This window comes from Dreissena polymorpha, chromosome 1 (genome assembly GCF_020536995.1).
Source record: "Dreissena polymorpha isolate Duluth1 chromosome 1, UMN_Dpol_1.0, whole genome shotgun sequence".
NCBI classification, from domain to species: Eukaryota; Metazoa; Mollusca; class Bivalvia; order Myida; family Dreissenidae; genus Dreissena; species Dreissena polymorpha.
The window spans coordinates 91530909-91552281 of record NC_068355.1 but is presented as its reverse complement, the minus strand read 5'-3'; the positions used below and the strand labels follow the sequence as shown (position 1 = coordinate 91552281).

At 35.0% G+C, this 21373-nt stretch overlaps 1 protein-coding gene across 1 annotated transcript in view; it reads left to right on the top strand.

The window, feature by feature from the left end:
- The window catches only part of LOC127836659 (uncharacterized), a 59554-nt gene extending 51714 nt beyond the window's left edge, over positions 1-7840 (top strand). The window contains exon 8 of the mRNA XM_052363379.1: positions 7797-7840. Coding sequence (XP_052219339.1) covers positions 7797-7840 — 44 coding nt within the window. The remainder of the gene's footprint in view (positions 1-7796) is intronic.
- Positions 7841-21373: the final 13533 nt, after the last annotated feature.

Genomic DNA, 21373 nt, shown 5'->3' with positions numbered 1-21373 from the left:
CTCTAGTTGTGATTGACGGATTACATGTAGTCACGGCTTGGGACTGCATTACTGTTTTAATCAGATAAGGTTTAAGGTTACTAATGCTTAACTTAAAAAGTTTCTGCTCTATATCTAAAATTCGAATGAAAGTATTGCGCTGACATGTGTGGAAATTGAACAATTATTTAAATTCAATTAAGTAAATGTTATACATTGAGGATCTTGTTTTATGACACTGCCATGCTTCTTGTTGTCTCCATTATTTTTTTATGCCATCGTTGTGTAAAAATTTAGTAAATTCTCCACATATCTATGTTACATAGACCTCTCTCTATATACATCTCTATTATGTCCACCAGACACAAGGGTAAGATATCCCGCTATTCCACGGGTGTCCAGACGTGCTTATCCACAGATCTCTTTTACTACATAGAGATTTTCTTCCAATCTTCCAACAAGACTTCACTGAATAATTTGGGTGTGTTGACTTATCTGACTTGTAGAACTATAACGTTATTTTGTTTGTTCGATTGGCTGCCCCAGTACCCTGTATGACTGATGTTAAGAAGCAATTACGTGCTTGCTTTCGTTGTATTAGTGACTTTTGAGTGGCCCTTTTCTGAACTGGCGCATGGCGACAAAATGCTATTTGTTCAAGAAGATAATACTGCAGTGTCTTGTTTAGAAAACAGCGATAGTTATCAGCCCAGGCTGATGTAAGAATGCAGCTTTTATTCCTAAAAGCTAAATTAGCGATTTTTACCAGTACCGGAAACGGCGCATTTCCAGTTTAAGAAATTTCTCTTCCAATCTATGGAGCAATTCAAAAAAATTATATTTGCCTTCTGCAAAAAGCAAAATCATTTAAGGTAGCTTTATCAGTGAGGTGTTTCCTTTTTGAATACGAATCGAACAGCAGCTTTTTTCCCAATCGTAGATGACACTTTAAACGTGCAGTACACAAACCCAAAGTGGTCTGAAACATATTATTGACAAAAGCATTTGCAAAGCTATATAATTTAAAGTGTATATGTGATTTGTTTCTTTCATCAACGTGAGTGCAAAATCGTCATTTTCGAAGGTGTTTACAATATTTGTATGGGTATCGGTATATGCAATTCAGTGCTGCGTCTACAAAGCAACAGTGAGGGGTATAATAAATAGCCATAACAGTCGCACACGCATTACATTTTTGACATGAGTACATTTGTATGTCCCCCACTATAGTAGTGGGGGACATATTGTTTTTGCCCTGTCTGTTGGTTGATTGGTCTGTTGGTCTGTTGGTTGGTTTGCGCCAACTTTAACATTTGCAATAACTTTTGCAATATTGAAGATAGCAGCTTGATATTTGGCATGCATATGTATCTCATGGAGCTGCACATTTTGAGTGGTGAAAGGTCAAGTTCAAGGTCATCCTTCAAGGTCAAATGTCAAATATATGGGTCAAAATCGCTCATTTAATGTACACTTTTGCAGTATTTCAATATTGAACATAGCAACTTGATATTTGGCATGCATGTGTATCTCACGGAGCTGCACATTTTGAGTTGTGAAAGGTCAAGGTCAAGGTCATCCTTCAAGGTCAGAGGTCAAATATATGTGGCCAAAATCGCTCATTTTATGAGTACTTTTGCAATATTGAAGATAGCAACATGATATTTGGCATGCATGTGTATCTCATGGAGCTGCACATTTTGAGTGGTGAAAGGTCAAGGTCAAGGTCATCCTTCAAAGTCAGAGGTCAAATATATGTGGCCCAAATCGCTTATTTTATGAATACTTTTGCAATATTGAAGATAGCAACTTGATATTTGGCATGCATGTGTATCTCATGGAGCTGCACATTTTGAGTGGTGAAAAGTCAAGGTCAATGTCATCCTTCAAGGTCAAATATATGGGTCAAAATTGCTCATGTAATGTCACTTCTGCAATATTGAAGCTAGCAATTTTATATTTGAAATGCATGTGTATCTCATGGAGCTGCACATTTTGAGTGGTGAAGGGTCAAGGTCATCCTTCAAGTTCAAACGTCATATAGGGGGACATTGTGTTTCACAAACACATCTTGTTTATTGTAATTTTAGAACAAAGTTATATTTAAAGTATGATCATTAAAATGTTATTGAGTATTGGCAGATCCTCAAATTTACACGGGGTAGCGTTCTTGTTTTATTTACTTTGTTATTAACTTAAGTTTCTACGAAAGTGTATGAGTTATTTATTTTCGTGTTCACAATCTATTTTACCTACATTTTTTTTCAAACAAAAAGTTGGCAAGATAAACATTGAAATATAACCATTACATATATACTCTTTATTCCTGTTAAAAATAGTCTACTTCCCGTATATAAATTCCATAAAAACGTCTTAAATTAGAATCTCAGGCCAGAAGCCCGTCAATGGTTGTCGATGTTTTACATGTATGATTTTGATTTGCTTTACTCACGTTAAAACGTTCAAAACCCGAGAATCTACCATTGGAAATCTTGTGAAGTTATCATTAAAGAAATTAGTGTTTTTATGATTTATTTAAATACTGTCGAACTGAGAAATGAAGAGAACACATTTTAAAAATCAGATGACTTAATCACCGAGAAATGAAGAGAACACAATTTAAAAATCAGATGACTTTATCACTGAATATAACTTGACATGTTTTTTTTTTGCTTTGCAAAATTATAATCAATATTATTTAATGCAATGACTCAGTTGGGCCCGCCGACTATCTCCCCAAAGGTGTCCTGACTGCCTTAGAGCTTCGATTACATCGTGGGTTCCCTGCCAAAATCTGGGGCCTACGGCAGTCATATAGCCTTGGTAATCGCAGCGGGACGGCATGATCTCCTTCAATTTGGGTAGGACTCATTCGAGGCGTGGGTCCGGAACTCTTACAACCCGGGAAACTCACCAGGCAGAGCATCAGCACACAACGTTCAATTATTGTCAATAATTGGAGAGGAAAGAGTTGAACTGTCGTTATGTACACTTTGTTTCAGTGCATCCATCTTTCAAAATTGTTTATTTTCCAATTTTTCCTTGACGAATTGATATGTCGACCAAGGGTTAAGAGCGTCTCTCTACCTTGTTTTTCTTCTGTTTCAGTGATACCTCCTAGCATCAAGAAAAGGTGGCTGATATTCGTCTGCCCCATACTCGCGAAACTGTCCAGTTTGGGAAGCCCTCTCAGGAGTTATACTCTCACTTGCATATCTCTCTGGGTCAAAAAGGTACTTTAACCACAACACATCGTTAACGAATCATCACAAACTTTCAAACCGAATTAAATTGTTATCATACAAAATAGCAGTAATACTAAAAACACGTTGCATGTATATACATTTTTATTACAGGACTATCTTTGTGATTAGAGTTCAGTCACACTTCTATAATTGTTAATACTTGGCTTTAATTCGTTATAAGATTACACAGAAATATTTAATTCGAATAATGGTTATGTCATTGTTTTTCACTTCCGTGCTTACTTTGAAATAATGAGGTCAACTGTATGTATAAGATTTCATTCTCATGCTTTTTGTAGAATATCAGTGAAAAATATTTTTACTCAAACTTTCGATATTTTACATGCATTATTTTTTATTAGCGTTACCTTCGTATTTATTATCACAACTAGAGAAATCTACTCTCGGAAATCTTGTGAAGTGTACTTCAGAGTAATGCTTGCTTAAAAAGATTATTTTCTACGGCATACCTCAATCAAAGCGCTGAAGGCACTGAAGATGTTCGCTATTGCATAATTTAGCACGCAATTCATTTTTCAAAATCAATCGCAAGTTTGAAATGAACAAACGCCATTCAACTTTAAAAAGTGTGTGTCATAGCGCACGGGTCGAGTTTTGTGTGCACTTTTTATCATCCTTATTATTTCATAGAAATAACTAAGACAAAATAAAAACAGCATGCTTTTTTGAAAGTTCTGAAAGCAAAGAAAGTATGATGAAAATGGTAATGAGAACTTAATATAAAGAAAATTTGCAGTCACCATCATATTAAAGGAATATTTTTTCTAATATCAAATGACTATCTAACCAAGAATATAAATTCATAATGAAAGTTCCGTGTACAAAACTTTTGATTTTTGACACCATATACAAATTCAAAATATTCCGGACTACTCTCTGTATGCTCAAACGACACAAATTGTGGCCCTGTTACAATTACGCGTTACAATCCATCTCGCAGAATTTCAATTTCGCCTCCAAGATGAGAAAACAATCATTAGCGAAATAGTATAGTGTCACGATAAGTGAAAATCGTTTAATTATCATACCACAATGTTTGCCGTACTTGGTCAGCACGTCTGGAAATCATTCCTTAATGCGTCGATAGGCTGCCATTATTAACAAGTTTGCTATTTTGAATTTCAATTTTGTATCAAAAAGCATTGTTTTTAAATGTGGGATTTACAATTTGCAATGAGATTTGTAATGACCCTCGTCATGCGAAAATGGGTCTTATTCCATATGCGCCCATCATATAAATAGCCCACTCAGCTATCCCTCCTTCTGGTAAGGAGAAACATAACATATTGAGTGATTTTAAAGCGAACAGCGTCGCCTATGGCCTGACTGCGCAAGAGCACATGTTGGGTTTAACAAACGCTTGCCGAAACGCATAAGACCCATTTTCGCATGACGGCGCTATTGACGTGTGATTTAAATGTGACGAAAGAAAACTGCGTTTAAATCAAATATAAACATACGATATATTTCGATAATGAAGAAAGATACTCATAACAAGGCATATGAGGACACATATGAAGTGCTCTCCCGTAGTATATTTTTTATTTACTCACACTAATGTGTGGTTTGACAATGCTAACACACATTTCATGCGGTGAATATGCAGCTTACAAGTGAAAAACACAACACAATAGTTTAACTTTTGTTTAATTGTATTCAATTATTTAGAAAAGTAAATTGCTAACTTTATTTCAAAGTCGGCGTATACGCCGACTACATTTTTAAAAGACATGTATTGTTATAAATATATTTAATATAATATATTTAGTTGTTTTCGGTTTTAGCGATTATAAAGCATTTTCGAGGTTGCCTATAGTATGCCTGAGTAATTGATGAACTCATATCCAACTGTCAATGTATTGAGAACTGTGAATATAAACAAGCTAACCCTTCTACTAAGCTTCTACTATTGCGTTGCTAGCACCCGTAAATACAAAAGATCGCCGCTATGTGTTGAGAAGCAAGAACGCTTTCCAGAAATACCCGATGTAGTAGCTTCAACGAGGTTATGAAACAGGTCATTCGTATTATTATTATAAATTATTTGTTATATTCGGGTTAAGCGATTATGATTTTTTTTAGTCTATCGTATCGCTGAAGTTATTGTTGAACTTATGTTCAACGTTTTATAAATTGAGAATATAAATAAGCGTCAACTTTTTCCCAAATCTCTCAATTTACGACCTGTACTACGTCATTGAGTTGTATGTGAGAGCGTAACCTATTGCGTTGTTATCGCCCGTAAACTTTCCTTTGTTTATCGACAGGCGCATCTATTAATAGCCTCATATCATGAATGCCAAAACACCCGCGAAAAAGAACCACGTGACCAAATAGGACAATAAACGCAAATACCATGCAATTCCTCTGAAGCCGGGGCCTTGTGATTGCTTTTACGTAAAGAATTTACCTCTAACTGAAGTAAGCAAAGGAAACGCAGCACCTAATTGACCCATTCCTTCTATGTGCGAAGGCAGATTGAATTTTACTAATGTACGGTTTACCTATTATAACACACATTATAATGCGGTAAATATGCGACTAAAAGTAAAAAACACTATAATTAAACTTTTGTTTTTAATTAAGTTATTTAGAAACCAAAATTCCAAACCTTATTTCAAAACAGCAAGACTACATTTTTTAGAGAATATTCTTGTTATATTTAAATGTTTTTAACAGTTTCAGCGATAATGAATCATTTTTATGTTGTCTATCGTATCCCGGTAATAATTGTTGAACTCGTGGTCAACGTGTTATTAATTGAGACCTGTGAATATAAACAAGCGTAACCTTATACTAGTGCGTAATTCTCACCCGGACTCCCCTTTGTTTATCGCCAGCCTCAGATTTATGAACGAGATGAGCGAAAATACTACGTCACGCAGACGCAGCAGAAAGTGGACTATTTTAATCATTCATAAACAATCTCCTCCGCGACACGTGCAATACGATCATTGTTTTTTTTATTCTTTTCTATAAAACACCATTCGAAACTATTGCATTTAACACGATATTAATATAATGTTTCCATTTGTGAATAAACATAATTGGAGAACTCAAACCTCTTGCATAAATTATACAACTCTTTCTTCGCGCGTAGTGTAAGCGGGAATTGGGCTAATCATACCCAGGCCGTATCGACCTGAATTTTACATCAAGCACATTAGACGGTCGCTAAAGCGACCATCTAAAAATGAAGTGATAAATATGTTAAATCAATACTTAATAATACTTTATTTTATGCTTTCCGATGGTTTATAAAGAAATATTAGTGTATTAAAACTGATATTTCACTGTATTAAACAGTGAAAAATTATAGTGAAAATTATCGATTATTTGCATGGCTTTATCGTAACTATTTTAAGATAACTTTGGTGTCCCCATTGTGACCCCAATTAAAGGCAATTTACCAAGGGCTAGTACTCTGAATTGATGTTTATAAAAACGGATTAGCTTCCTTTAAAAAAACATGAAATAACATAGCGGGGCGCCCAACGTGAAATATTATCCAGAATGGTAAATATACAAAAATAATCATTTGTAAACATAAAATAAAAATAAAATGTGTTGACTTTACTGGAATTTCGATTTTAATTCACTCGTGATTATAGCAAAAATATATTTTCAGTCGTCAATTAAAATCGCTATTCACCAAAGACAACAAACTCCTCTATATATTAAATGACATGTTTGTATATACAAATAAGTCTTGTTATGCCCCCGGTAGGGTGGCATATAGCAGTTGAAATGTCCGTCAGTCAGTCAGTCAGTCAATTAGTCTGTCTTTCCGTCCGTCCGAAAACTTAAACATTGGCAATAACTTTTGAAATATTGAAGATAGCGACTTGATATTTGGCATGCATGTGTATCTCATGAAGCTGCACATTTTTAGTGGTGAAAGGTCAAGGTGAAGGTCACCCTTCAAGGTCAAAAGTCAAAAAACATAATCCAAGGGAAGTAATAAGCTTTAAAAGGGAGATAATTTCTAAATCTGCCAAAGGATATATTAAAATTTTATTTCAAAGCGGCGTTATAGGGGGCATTGTTTCTGACGAACACATCTCTTGTAATTTCATGCTTTCAAATGGTATATAGAAAAATATAAATGAATGAAACCTGATAGTTCACTGTTTCAAACAGTGAAAAAATAACAGTGAAAAATTTCATTGTTTTACCGGAACTTTTTTTTTAGATATCTTTGGTTTCCCCATCGTGATCCCCAATTTAAGGCAAATTTACCAAGGGAGACTACTCTGCATTGATGTTTAGAAAAATGTACAGATGAGATTTCTTTTAAAATACATGGGGACACAAAATTCGGAGTTATATTGCCGGGAATGGCAAAAATACAAAAATAATCATTTGTCAGCATAAAACAAAGATAAAATTTGTTGGATTTGGTGGAATTTCTTTTTTTAATTCACTCGTGATCGTTTTTTTCTATGATCACTCATGAATTAAGATCGATATTCCACCAACACATATCCTCTATTTCTTCTGTACAGCGTTCACTCACTGACTCAGTTTGACACGTCGGCTATATGCTTGCAGGTAGCCATTCACTGAAGGTCCTTCAGACTGCCCCTTCTCCGTAGTCTCCCCTACACAGATTTTCCACCCGAAGCCGTCATGAAGCATGGCTTTCGCAACGGGACGGCATTTCCAACGGTAGCTTGGGTTGGACCCGTGTAGTCATAAGGTCCGGCAGTATAAAAGCTCAGTGGGACTGAACAGCCAAAGCACCATCACGCAAAGAACCATTCATGTTTACCATTAGACGTGTAAGCCTTTCATTGTTGTTCTGAGAACTTGAAGCCAGTGCAACCGGCTTTATCAGTGAAATATTTTCCATTTTTTTCCGTGTCGAAGGGACAATAGCTTTCGAACACCTTCCACAATAGCTTTTTCTGTCAAAGTGATTCTGCCAAAATCTCTTACCCTCGAGGAGAAATGACTCAAATGCGTTTTTCTCATTCAACCCTACTTGTCTAGGGTACGAAGCTCTGCCAGGAGTTTAAACGGACGCTGACATAGCTCTGTGGATCACATGGGCATTAAAACCACCAAACTACGTTCACCATTCAGTCGTGTGGTAGACAATTAGTCTTAACTTAAAAAAGAAAAGAAATTAAATGGGTGTTTTCACATCATTTTTCACATTTAAATTCACATTATTTGCCCTACTTTTCATAAAATTGTATGCGATGCAAGCAGTAATCATTTGGCATTCTCACTCTGCGGCCTTGCAACAGAGAATAGTTCACAAAATTAACACGAAACCCAACACCTGAGGTACCCTGGCTGTAGTGTCATCGCTGGAGATGAAAAGCTTGTTTTGCACAGAAGCTTAGAAGAGCCATGTGTCTGCTGATCCCGCACACTTCTCCATTACGGTGACCATTGCTGTTTCCCTTATATTCCCAATTATAATAACTATACTAATAAAACTATTTTTTTTATAAAATTCAAAATAATAATAAAACACGTTGTGCTGAGAGGTCAGTAACACTTTTAGTACTTGAATACTCAAGTTCGTTTTTAATTTCGTATTTAGATTGCATAGATAGGTTTATGCAAATACTCTTTTTTCAGAGTATTTTCTCGGCCCTTGCGACTTTGAAATAATGATTCAACGTTCAACATATTATGTATGGGGTTTCATTCTCAGCCTATTCGTTTAAAAACCAAAATATCTGTGTATTTACAGAAACTGTCGAATTGTGTCAATTGTTATTTTTATTTGCTTACTTGAATATTTTCACAATCCTAGAGTTCTACACTTGAAGAGCTTATGAAATTTACGTCAGAGTAATGCTTCTTTGAAAGTGTTAGTCCAACTGAAAAATAAAATGAATACATTGATAAAGACATTATAATTTATCAAGACTAAACAACTATATAAATTGTTACGTTTCTTGCTAAAAAGTATTCTGTCTCCCCTTTGCGATAACTCAGTTCGGTACGCCGGATATCTGCCCAATGGAAGCCAGGCGCTGCAGGATCTCCAAATTGCCTAAGAGCCTCTCTTGCATCGCGATCTTCCCCTTCCCAGTTCCGACGACTCAGGCCGTTTTTTAGCCCGACTCCTCGCAGCGGGACAGCGTTATATTTACCCTTTGAGTCATGAGGTCCCGAAATTTAACAGTCCGGGAAGGCTGAACAGTCAGACCAACATCACGCAAAGATCCAGTATCGTCCTTTATTGCACATGGAAAGATTTGCACTGTCGTGATACACACGTTGACCCAATACATCCGTTTTCATGCAGTGATAAATTTTTAACTAGTTTCTTGATAATCTGGGCTTTTGAGAACCTTCCATTCTTGCTTTTTCTGTCAAAGTGATCGTTCGAATACCTCTCACTCTTTTCGGCCCTCTTACACCACCTGTCCAGCTTACAAAGCCATGTCAGAAGTTAACTCTGAAGCTGGCATAACTCTTCGGGTCATAAAGGCATTCAAATTACCACACTACGCTAAAAAATCAGCCGTGTAGTAGAAAAATAATCTTTACTTGTTAGAAATGAAATCCAATGAAAATGGTGCCGTCAAATTTAAATTAAATTAAAATAATGAGGCTAAAAACTGTATGTATACGTTTTTTCCCAGGCTTTTCGTTGGAAATCGATTATTTTTTTTACTTAAACTGTTGATGTTTTGCATTTGTTATTTTCATCTGCCTTATTTACGTGATTAGTTTTACAGCACTTTAATTCTACTTTTGCAAAGCTTGTAAAGTTTCGTCTAAGTAATGCTTGTTTGGAAGAGTTATTTCAATACTCTCCAGCTGAAAATGAAAAGAAAACATAAATACAGATAAAATAAATAAAAGAATATAACTACATAAATTGGCATGATTCTTGCTAAACACGAGTCTTTTTCTTTTCCATAACTCAGTTAGACACGCCACCTTAAGGTCTAAAGGTAGCCGTGTGCGGCAGATCATTGAGACTGCCATTAAGCTTCCATTACGTCGCGGTCTTCACTGCCAAGATCTGGCGCTTGATACCGTCCTGTATTCTGACAACTGTCTGCGAGACGGTATTACTACGTTAGCTTGGTAAGCCCCCTTTGAGGAATGGGGCACCATACCCGAACAGCCCAGGGGGACTAAACATGGAATGCAACATCACGCAAAAGATCCATTTTTGAAATGGAAAGCGTTGCACTGACCTAACGCGCATCTTAGCCAAATGCATCCGTCTTAAGCAGTGGTTTACTTTCCGACTTTTTATTGACGAAGGAGACATGCCGAGCAAGCCTTTGAAGCGTCTCCAAACCTCAGTGTTTCTGTCTGAGTTATCCTTCTCATACCTCTTAGCCTCGATGAGAGGAGGTTTATATTCGTCTCTTTTTTACCCTTCAACCTGTCGATGTATAAACTCCCGCTTGCTTAGCTATCCGGGTCATATCCAATACAAAACCATAAAAAGCGTTGCACTGCCCTAATTCGCATTTTAGCTTGGTAAGCTCCCTTTGAGGCATGGAGCACCATACCATGATTATTTCAAATCATGAGTCATTTTTAAACTCACATTATTTTCCCTACTTATCATCAATGCAACAAAGTTTGTTTTAATGAACACAGCAAACCTGAGGCATCCTCAATTAAGCTTCTTTACCACAGAACAAAGTTCATGCTATGCAAACCAGAGGTATTCTGGATATAGTTTCCTTACTTTAGATGAAAAACGTGTTCTGCTAGAGGCGAACAATACCCCTATGTCTGCTGGTCCCGCAAACTTCTCCATTATGGTGGCTTTTACTGTATTCTTGAAATAAACATTAAGTCTTAGTTTGACGCCAAGAAAAACAGAGGTCTTATAGGTGTAGAAGAATAGGCTCCTGCCTAGTACGAGTTCGATCCCAACTCGCTCTTATGATATCCTCTAAAAGACAGCGAGTATTAGTTTTACGCTGGAAAATAATGTGACACAGGTCTTGATATTAAGCGTTTTAATGTACTTGCTTGAATTATTTGCTGTATTTAACAGGGTATCATACCTTTAAATGTGGGAAGTTAACCTGTTCATACTTTTTCCAGATCTTTGGAATGTACTTTTATACAAAGTATATAATAATATTTAAACTAAATGATTTTGTTTGTATGTTTTTCAATGTAAAGATTACGATTCTTTCAAACCTTCCTTTTTCACGAGGCTTTGCAAATGTACTGTTAATTACGAATTTTGTTTCATGAAAATACGGAAATAAGATTCATGCTTATGACTCAAAAATATAAACTGGATCCAATTTGGCAAACATAGTAATGCGTTGAGACAAATTTTACTTTCTTTACTGACATACACTGTGCTATGAAGTATACAATTTGTAGCAATATTAATGCTGGTTCTAGAAAGAGATACATTGGGTTATTAGATATGTGTGATTTCAAAAATTATAAAATGATAGCGGTCAACATTTTTATTTAAAGAACTGTGAATAGAATTGTATTTCATTAAAACTGTTTAAATTATGATCATTTGTTTACTAAATCTTGAGCCTTTTTCTTTTTAATTGAATAACTAGTATCGCATGATGACAAACTTAAGTTTATGTCATTTCCTGAATGTACATCTGCACAAACCTTAAAGATTATGTGGATATCGGGAACGAAATTTTCGGTTTCAATTTATATGCAGTTACATCTGGGAACATGCTGTGCAAAGAGTGAATATAGGCATGAAAAAGTATAATTCAAAATGGTATCTAAACGAGTTTTTAGCTCACCTGATTGCTCAGGTGAGCTTTTGTGACCGGTCTTTGTCCGTCGTACGTCCGTCCGTCTGTCGACATTTGTTCGTAAACACTCTAGAGGCCACATTTGTTGTCCGATCTTCATGAAACTTGGTCAAAAGCTTCGTCCCAATGAAATATCGGTCGATTTCGAAACTGGGTCGTGCCGGAACAAATACTAGGTCACTGGGTCAAAAAAAAAAGAAAAAACTTGTAAACACTATAGAAGTCACATTTCATGCCCAATCTTCATGTAACTTTATCAAAATGTTTGTCTTAATGATATGTTGGTTGAGTTCAAAAGTGGTTCCGGTCCGTTGAAAAACATGACCGCCAGTGGGCGGAGCAGTTTTCCTTATTTGGCTATAGAGAAACATTGTAAACACTCTGGAAGTCATAATTTTTGCCCAATCATCATGAAAGTTGGTCAAAACATTGGTTGTATTGGTTTCTCAGACGAGTTTGAAAATGGTCCAAATCGGTGAAAAAAACATGGCCGCCAGTGGGCGGGGCATTTTTCTCTATATGTATATATTGAAAACATGTCATATTGTCACATTTTTGGCCCAATTTTCTTAAATTTTGTCAGATATTTTGTTTCCTAGATACGTGTGTTAAGTTTGAAAATGGTTCCGGTCCGTTGAAAAACATGGTTTCCAGGGGGACAGGGCGGTTTTCCTTATATTTAAATTGTAAAAAGGCTTGTTAATGTTTATGTTGGTTTGTATTGTGCTGTATTGTGCTGTTTTGTACTGTTTGGGCAATCGGTCACTTGCCTTAAATAAAGGACCAACTAATTGTTTTTAATGAAAATTCAATACTGCTCCAGCAGCTGGAGTTTCACTTCTTTATATTGTTAAACAATCATGAATTAAGGTCATGTAACATGCGAGACAACTTTTCTAAATATTGCATTTAAGTTTACAGTATTTACTCCCCTTTGATTATTAATGGGTTTTTTAAATAAGACAGTGTAGATTTGTGTATCATTTATGTGTTAATTGTTATTCGAGGTTGGATTTTTTTAGCTCACCTGATTGCTCAGGGGAGCTTTTGTGACCGGTCTTTGTCCGTCGTCCGTCCGTCCAAAGTTGTTCGTATACACTCTAGAGGCCACATTTATTGTCCGATCTTCATGAAACTTAGTCAGAAGATTTGTCCCAATGATATCTCGATCAAGTTTGATACTGGGTCATGCTGGGTCCAAAACTAGGTCACTGGGTAAAAAAAAAGAAAAAGCTTGTACACACTGTAGAAGTCACATTTAATGCCCAGTCTTCATGTAACTTTGTCTAAATGTCTGTCTAAATGATATGTTGGCTGAGTTTAAAAATGGTTCCGGTCTGTTGAAAAACATGGCCGCCAGTGGGCGGGGCAGTTTTCCTAATATGGCTATAGAGAAACTTTGTAAACACTCTAGAAGTCACAATTTTGGCCGAATCATCATGAAAGTTATTCAAAACATTGGTTTTATTGATATGTCGGACGAGTTCAAAAATGGTCCAGATCGGTGAAAAAAACATGGCCGCCAGTGGGCGGGGCATTTTTCTCTATATGTATACAGTGAAAACACGTGAACAATCTATAAGTCACATTTTTTGCCAAATGTTCATGAAATGTGGTCAGAACATTAGTTTACTTGATACGAGAGTTGTGTTGGAAAATGGTTCCGGTCAGTTGAATAACATGACTGCCGGAGGGCAGTTTTCTTATATTTATAGAGTAAAAAAAGCTTGTAAACACCCTAGAAGTCACATTTTTTGCCCAATCATCATGAAACTTGGTGAAAAGATTTGTTTTATAGATGTCTTAGATGAGTTTGCACATGGTCCCGATGGGTCAATAAACATGGCTGCCGGGGGTGGGGCAGTTTTCCTTATGTGACTATATAGAGAGAAACCTTGTGATTGAACACTATGGAGGTCACGTATTTTGCCTAATCATCGTGAAACTTAGTCAAAACATTGGTTTTATTAATTTCTTGGACAAGTTGGAAAATGGCTCGGATCGGTGAAACACACTTTTTAGCTCACCTGATTGCTCAGGTGAGGTTTTAAGATTAGTCTTTGTCCGCTGTCCGTCCGTCCACATTTGGTTTGTAAACACTCTAGCATTCACATTTCACAAGCATGTGATGATAGGTCACCATTTCAAATCTTACAAAAACAAAAACACTCCCTACGCCAGACTTTTGGTTCATAAATGATGAGACTTGACCAGGATGTTTGTCTGGTCAATATCTAGGTCAAGTTTGACATAAGGTAGAGATTGAATGAACCGACTCCTCTCAGGTGAGCAAATTAGGGCAATCTTAATTGAAAAGAGTACAAAAATATCCTGAAAAAAAGATTAAAGGGCAATAATGAGCGCACTAGAAATATTTCGTACCACATACTCTGTTCAGACTCTTTTATATGTACGAGTATATAAGGTGCACAAACTGATTATTATAATAAGTAATGATAGCTTTGTTTCTTTTTTTACTCTCTTTACTGCTTCGTTAAAATGTTAATTTTGTCAGAATGTATTGCATCCATATTTGTGGGGATTGTATTTGGATCATATGGGGTCAAAAACTAGGTCACTAGGTCAAATAATTGAAAAATCATCAACAATTTGTTTGTGTAGACAGTAGAGGTCACAATTTTCATCCAATATTTATGAAATTTGGTCAGAATGTTTATCTTTATGAAATCTAGGGTTATGATTGTATTTGTGTCATCTGGGGTCAAAACTAGGTCACTAGGTCAAAAACTAGGTCAAATAATAGAAAAAACTTGTGTAGACAATAGAGGTCGCAGTTTTCATCCAATCTTTATGAAATTTGGTCAGAATGATTATCTTGATAAAATTGGGTTGGGATTGTATTTGGGTCAACTGAGATCAAAAACTAGGTCACTAGGTCAAATAAGAGAAAAAAACATCAACAATTTGTTTGTGTAGACAGTAGAGGTCACAGTTTTCATCCAATCTTTATGAAATTTGGTCAGAATGTTTATCTTGATGAAATCTGGGGTGGGATTGTATTTGGGTAATCTGGGGTCAAAAGCTAGGTCACTAGGTCAAAACCTAGGTCACTAGGTGAAATAATAAAAAAACCTTTATAGACAATAGAGGTCGAAGTTTTCATCCAATCGTTATGAACTTTGGTCAGAATGTTAATCTTGATTAAATATGAGTTGGGATATATTTGGGTCATCTTGGGTCAAAAACTAGGTCACTAGGTCAAATAATAGAAAAACCTTGTGTAGACAATAGAGGTCACAGTTTTCTTCCAATCTTCATGAAATTCGGTCAGAATGTTTGTCTTGATGAAATTTGGGTTGGGATTGTATTTGGGTTACCTGGGGACAAAAACTTGGTCAATAGGCCAAATATTATAAAATATAAAGAAGTTAAACTCCAGCTGCTGGAGCAGTATTGAATTCTCATTAAAACAAATAGATGGTCCTTTATTTAAGGCAAGTGACCGATTTCCCAAACAATACAAAACAGCACAAAACAGCACAATACAAACCAACATAAACACAAAATATGAATAAAGCTGGGGTCACCGCCTTGGAACGGTCAATGCAAAGCATTTGGGTATAAAAGCCTTGTATAGACAAAAGAGGTCACAGTTTTCATCCAATCTTAATGAAATTTGGTCAGAATGTTTATCTTGATGAAAACTGGGTTGTGATTGTATTTGGTTAGTCAGTTGAGCGATTCAGGGCCATCATGGCCCTCTTTTTGGTTTTGTTGTTGTTGTTTTTTTGCTGTTGTAAAATACTTGCAATATAACACAACTAGATTTTTATATAAATGTATTTTAAATGTACGACAATAATTTGTATGTAAATAGATGCACATGAAATACTTTGCTTATGAAATTCTGAACACTTTATGAAAAGCTTTGTATATATGTACTGCATTGACTACGTATGTATATGATATTCTACGGAAAAGAAGTTTTGCACTAAAGAAATCAAACAAACATGCACAATCTGGTGTCATTGTGTTGCAATGTTTATTTTATTTTATGGATTTAAACAGTACTTTAAATCACTGGTGAATTTTAAGATTAACTTACAAAGTGCAGCATGTCAGTACAAGTTTGATGATCTTATGAACGTGCAAAACAATTAAACCTTGTTTTTAATATGTTTAAGAAATGTACCACGCTATGTTAAGATATTAAATATAACCACACATGCCTTTACTTACTTGTGTTATTGTTTGTTGTTTCCAATATAGTTTTTGATTTCTAATTTGTAGTGTTTGACACAATTGCAGTATTGTTACATAGCCATCTAGAGTGGAGATGAAATATGAGTTGAACGGCAAGACCACTTGATGATTAAAACAAAATGTAAACATTAGTGTATAATTATAAAATATGGATTTCAAAAGTATACGAAAATTTGGTTAGAACAAGTAAGATTCATCTCAATTTTAACCGTTATAACCTATTATCCTAGCAAAACCTTGGTACAAGTGTTTAGGTCAGGAAGTTTATATGAATGTAGCTAGGATATGAATGTAGCTAGGAAAGGTTTAAGTATTCCTCAGGTGTAGTAACACCTTGTCACCAAGTCAAGTGTCTAAAAACGGGGTTCACTTGAACTCAGGTGATAACATAAGGGCCATCATGGCCCTTTTTGTTGTAAAAATTGCAAACAATTATAAGTTTTAGCTAACCTAAGCACGAAGTGGTCACTGTCATCACCCTTGTCCGGAATCGTGCGAAGTGCGTCATCAATTTTTATCTGGTTACAACTCTAATTACGTTGATGACGTCATTGTTTTAATTTGCATATGTCGTTTTTGCGTATTATTTATTGTATCAATGTTGCTATCATTGTTGCTATGTCGTTATATGCGTTGTGTTTACATATATAGTGTTACTATCGTGTGTCGTGGGATTTACGTTCGGGTAAAGTTGAACAGATTTTCGTAAATGTGATAGAGTGATAGTGCTGTGAATGCACTAAAATTAAACATTTCTAATTTAAATAGGTATATTTTGATTGCGTTATCAAACGTTATCGAACGTTAACGCGGAGTCCAACTCAATAAATTTAATTATTTTTATCGGTCTTAATAAACAATCAAGTAATACTTCGTTCAAAACAATTGTGGATATTTACAAAGTTGTCATAGACATGTGTAGGGACAAACATTGCATAAGGACATTATTTAATTAAGAGGAAGTTGCTTTTGATAACGAATATTTATGTTCGAATGGAGATTGCAATTTCAAGAACGATATTCACCAACACCAAGATAGTTACATGTGCTCATGCAAATAATATTCCAAATGAAACGCTTAAGTGAAAAAACTCTCGGCCGTTGATTTCGTCGTCAAGTGCTTCTGATTGATTGATGCTTTTATATGCTTTTATGCTTTAATTGATGATTTTATGATATAATTTTGGCTCGGAGATAATGAGTAGATCGGCTTTCTAGTAGAACATCAATTACACGTTTAATGTGTATCGTTTTGATCAAATGAGTAAGCATCATTGCCAATAAGGTTTCGTTTAACATATTTCAGGTCATCGATTTTAATTATTTATAATGCTATCTTAAATATTTAGTATTGCGATTGTTAAAAATGCGTAACATCTTGAATAGTTGATTTCCAAGTCAACCAAACTCTGCGTTTACGTTCATGTGTACGAATTTAATCAAGACTTGCTGACCTTTTTTTATATTGTTATGAAAGCGAATTTATGTTAGAATTATCTAAAACTAAGCAAGTAGATTTGATTAATTGTTTTAACCTTACTAGTAGGTACATTGATGACATACTTAATTTAGATAATCCATTATTTGAACAATATATTCACAAAATCTACCCAAAAGAACTAGTCTTAAATAGATCGTGTATATCCAATACAGACGCTGCGTATTTAGACTTACATTTAACTATTAATAATAATTTGATCAAAACTAGTTTATACGACAAACGGGACGATTTTAACTTTGAAATTGTGAATTTTCCGTTTCTAGATGGCAACATCCCTAAAGGACCTTCCTATGGTATTTACATTTCGCAGTTGGTACGTTATGCCAGAGCATGTTCGTGTATTAAAGATTTTAATGATCGTAATCTAATATTAACTAAAAAATTGCTAAAACAAGGCTTTTTGTATCATAACTTAAGAAATAAATTTGCTAGATTTTACTCTAAGTATGGTGATTTAATTTCAAAATATAATGTTTCTTTAAAATGGCATTTAAATAATGGAATCTCCCATCCATCATTTTACGGAGATGTTTTGAAGCGTGTCCGCAAATTAAAATATGTTAAACCAAATGTTCATATTAAACTTTTCAATTTAATTAACTTGTTTTTATCAAAAGGATACGATGCTTATGTACTTAAAAACACGTGTTTGATGGTTTTCGATTCACTATATCTTTCTTCCCTTAAAATTTGGAATCATTAGTGATATTATAGGCATTTGTCACTGTTGAATAAAATTGTGTCATTGTGTCGTATGAACAAATCTGCATGTAAACTACATTTGGACTCAAATCGTACATCAAATCATTTCTCTCTTCAGTTGTCAAAACACCTATATACTGTTTGATTCCAATAATGTCGCTTTAATGGAATTACCATTTGTATTCATTTGCTTCTTAATATTAAATCACGTAAACTTGTTTTATTAGTAGCACAGCCCGATTAATATTTTTATTTAGTACTGCCCTTGGAATTTGTTCACGTCATTGTGTCATTATGGATTTTTGTGACGTCATACGACCGACTTTCCCAGTTGTAATCTACATGCATAGGTCATTGGGTTTATAACGTTCCATTTTATTTATATTTTCTCTCTGATAGGCGTGTCTTGTTTGATTTAATTATTTTTTTATTTGTTTAGCAGTCACATAAACAACCAAGCTATGTAATATGGAATTTTTACACCCATTATTGCTGCTTCTTCCTGTATTTGCGCGATGATTATCTGAGATATTAACTCTATGATTCTACATTCTCAAATCTTTTCTATAAAGAAGGAATGTAGTTGACAATTGTTAATAGTTTTATTTGATCGTTCGTCAAAAAGTTGTAATTCTGTTACTCTTGTATCTTCAATGCAATTGAGTAATTAAATAGTAATTAAATTGAATGCGTTTTAATTCCCTTTTATTATTGTTTAATTTGAGTAACAATGCTATGACGTTAAATTTTATTTACACTTGAATGTATTATGAATATTGCTGGGCCAAGTGTGAGGTTGAGCGCTCTATAACCAGGTTTAAACCCCCAATGCTTTGCATTGACCGTTCCAAGGCGGTGACCCCAGCTTTATTCATATTTTGTGTTTATGTTGGTTTGTATTGTGCTGTATTGTGCTGTTTTGTACTGTTTGGGCAATCGGTCACTTGCCTTAAATAAAGGACCAACTAATTGTTTTTAATGAAAATTCAATACTGCTCCAGCAGCTGGAGTTTTACTTCTTTATATTGCCGCCCTGGCGGATTACGATAACGATTACAGCGTGATTCAATCACGTCATTTCAATGTGACAACAATGGGCTATAATAATGTGAATATTTCAACCTTTTAATCCCATTTTTTTACCGAAATTGACGGTATAACACCTAATGGAATAAACTAGTCTGTATCCAACCTTGTTGAATATACCTATCGCGTGAACGGACTACTTTTTACTTTACCACTGAATGATTTTTCATTAAAAAAAACTCTAGAGTCGATAAAACTTTAGCTTCAAAGTTATCTACGACCTTCAGCCTTTAAATCAAGTCAATGGACATAATTTTTCGGCATCCGTATAATGAATCAGCTGATTGATTGCGTAATAAAATGACATACGTATTGCGTCATTTTCCAAAAATATGTGATGTCATGTTCTGGTGTACACGAAACTAGTTAGCGATGTCTGGGCATAAAACATTGAAGACGCGCATTTTTTCCTTGTAAATTAATCCTGGATGTAATTATGAAGTGCATATTCTATGATCTACTTACCTCGGATGGAATCGGTGAGACGAAAAATTGAGATCTACATGTAGATCTAGCTTATTCGTGTTATTGATGTTCAGAATGTGCGTGCCTATTTGGATGTGAAATTGTGTGTGTAGAAAATATTGATAGGTGTGTATTTTGGTTTAGTAGTCTATTCGAATTGTTTTGCTTTTGGATGTAAGTAAACGTAAGGGTATTTTCTTTGATGAATAAACTTTGTCTTTATTATTTTATCAAAGAAAGTCTATTCAGTAAGAATAAATCGTTTGCAACAAGTGTTTTAAAGTTTAATTGAATTATGACGTATTATCTTGTGTTGGGTCACAAACTACAGGGTGTGAAGGCTTGATCTAGACGCCATCAAAATCTGCAGCGTCCATGAAAAAAGGCGATTATAGTTTGTTTTTATTATTTATGTTAAGAACGATTCTGTGTGTAAATCTACGTGTACATTTATGTTGACATCGGCATTGTGTCAGGAGCAATCGCCGCCATTTTGGATTTTGATCATTTTCTTTGATCTTCTTCTTTCTTCTTTGATCTCGCCAAGGCTCGCGCTCCCGGCGTTCTAAGCCTCGCAACATAAACATCTCTGTATTCAACGCTAACCAAGTATTCTCTATGTTTACATATGGTCCATATTGCCATATTACAAATAATATTTAAACCTATTACCAGATGAAAATCGATGGTATAACAACGATCGTATAAACTTGAGCTCTATAGTATCGCTATATTTAGATCAGATTTGTCCTTTTCCAAAAAATGAAGAATCTGTTTTTCTTAACTACAGAAAAACAAAATCGTCAAAAAATGCGATATTTGATCATTATTAATGGAAAAAGGATGAAATAATAGGATAAATAGAATATTATGTGAGATTTGGATAAAGATCAAGTTTATCATGCTCGGCCCGAACTATATTTGCGCTCGGCTTTGATAACGAATGGCACTTTGATAACAGCGAACAACAGCCACAGCTACACCGGTACACATCATTTTGTTAAGTCTCCGCTATCCGACGTGTCCGTTAACGGTAATCAGTGTCTAAAACATCATACATACCACCAATTGAAACATACTATTTCTTCGTTCATATTTCATAAAATAATATCAAAATTTCAGTACTTGAAGCTCAGCACTGATTCTACTTAATGGAACAGAAAATGCATTGGTTAGATTAATAACAATGTAAATAAACGCATTTTATTAAGAAGATAAAACTCGGATATCATATTACCAAATTTGTTGAGAGTCTCCGTTATCCGACAGCCCATCTATCAGGAATCAAAGTGTCTACAACATCATGCATACTACCAAATGAAATATGCTCTATCTTCGTTCATATTGCATTTAATACTATAACAATTTCAGTATGTAAAGCACAGTATTTTCGGTACATGCTGGAATAG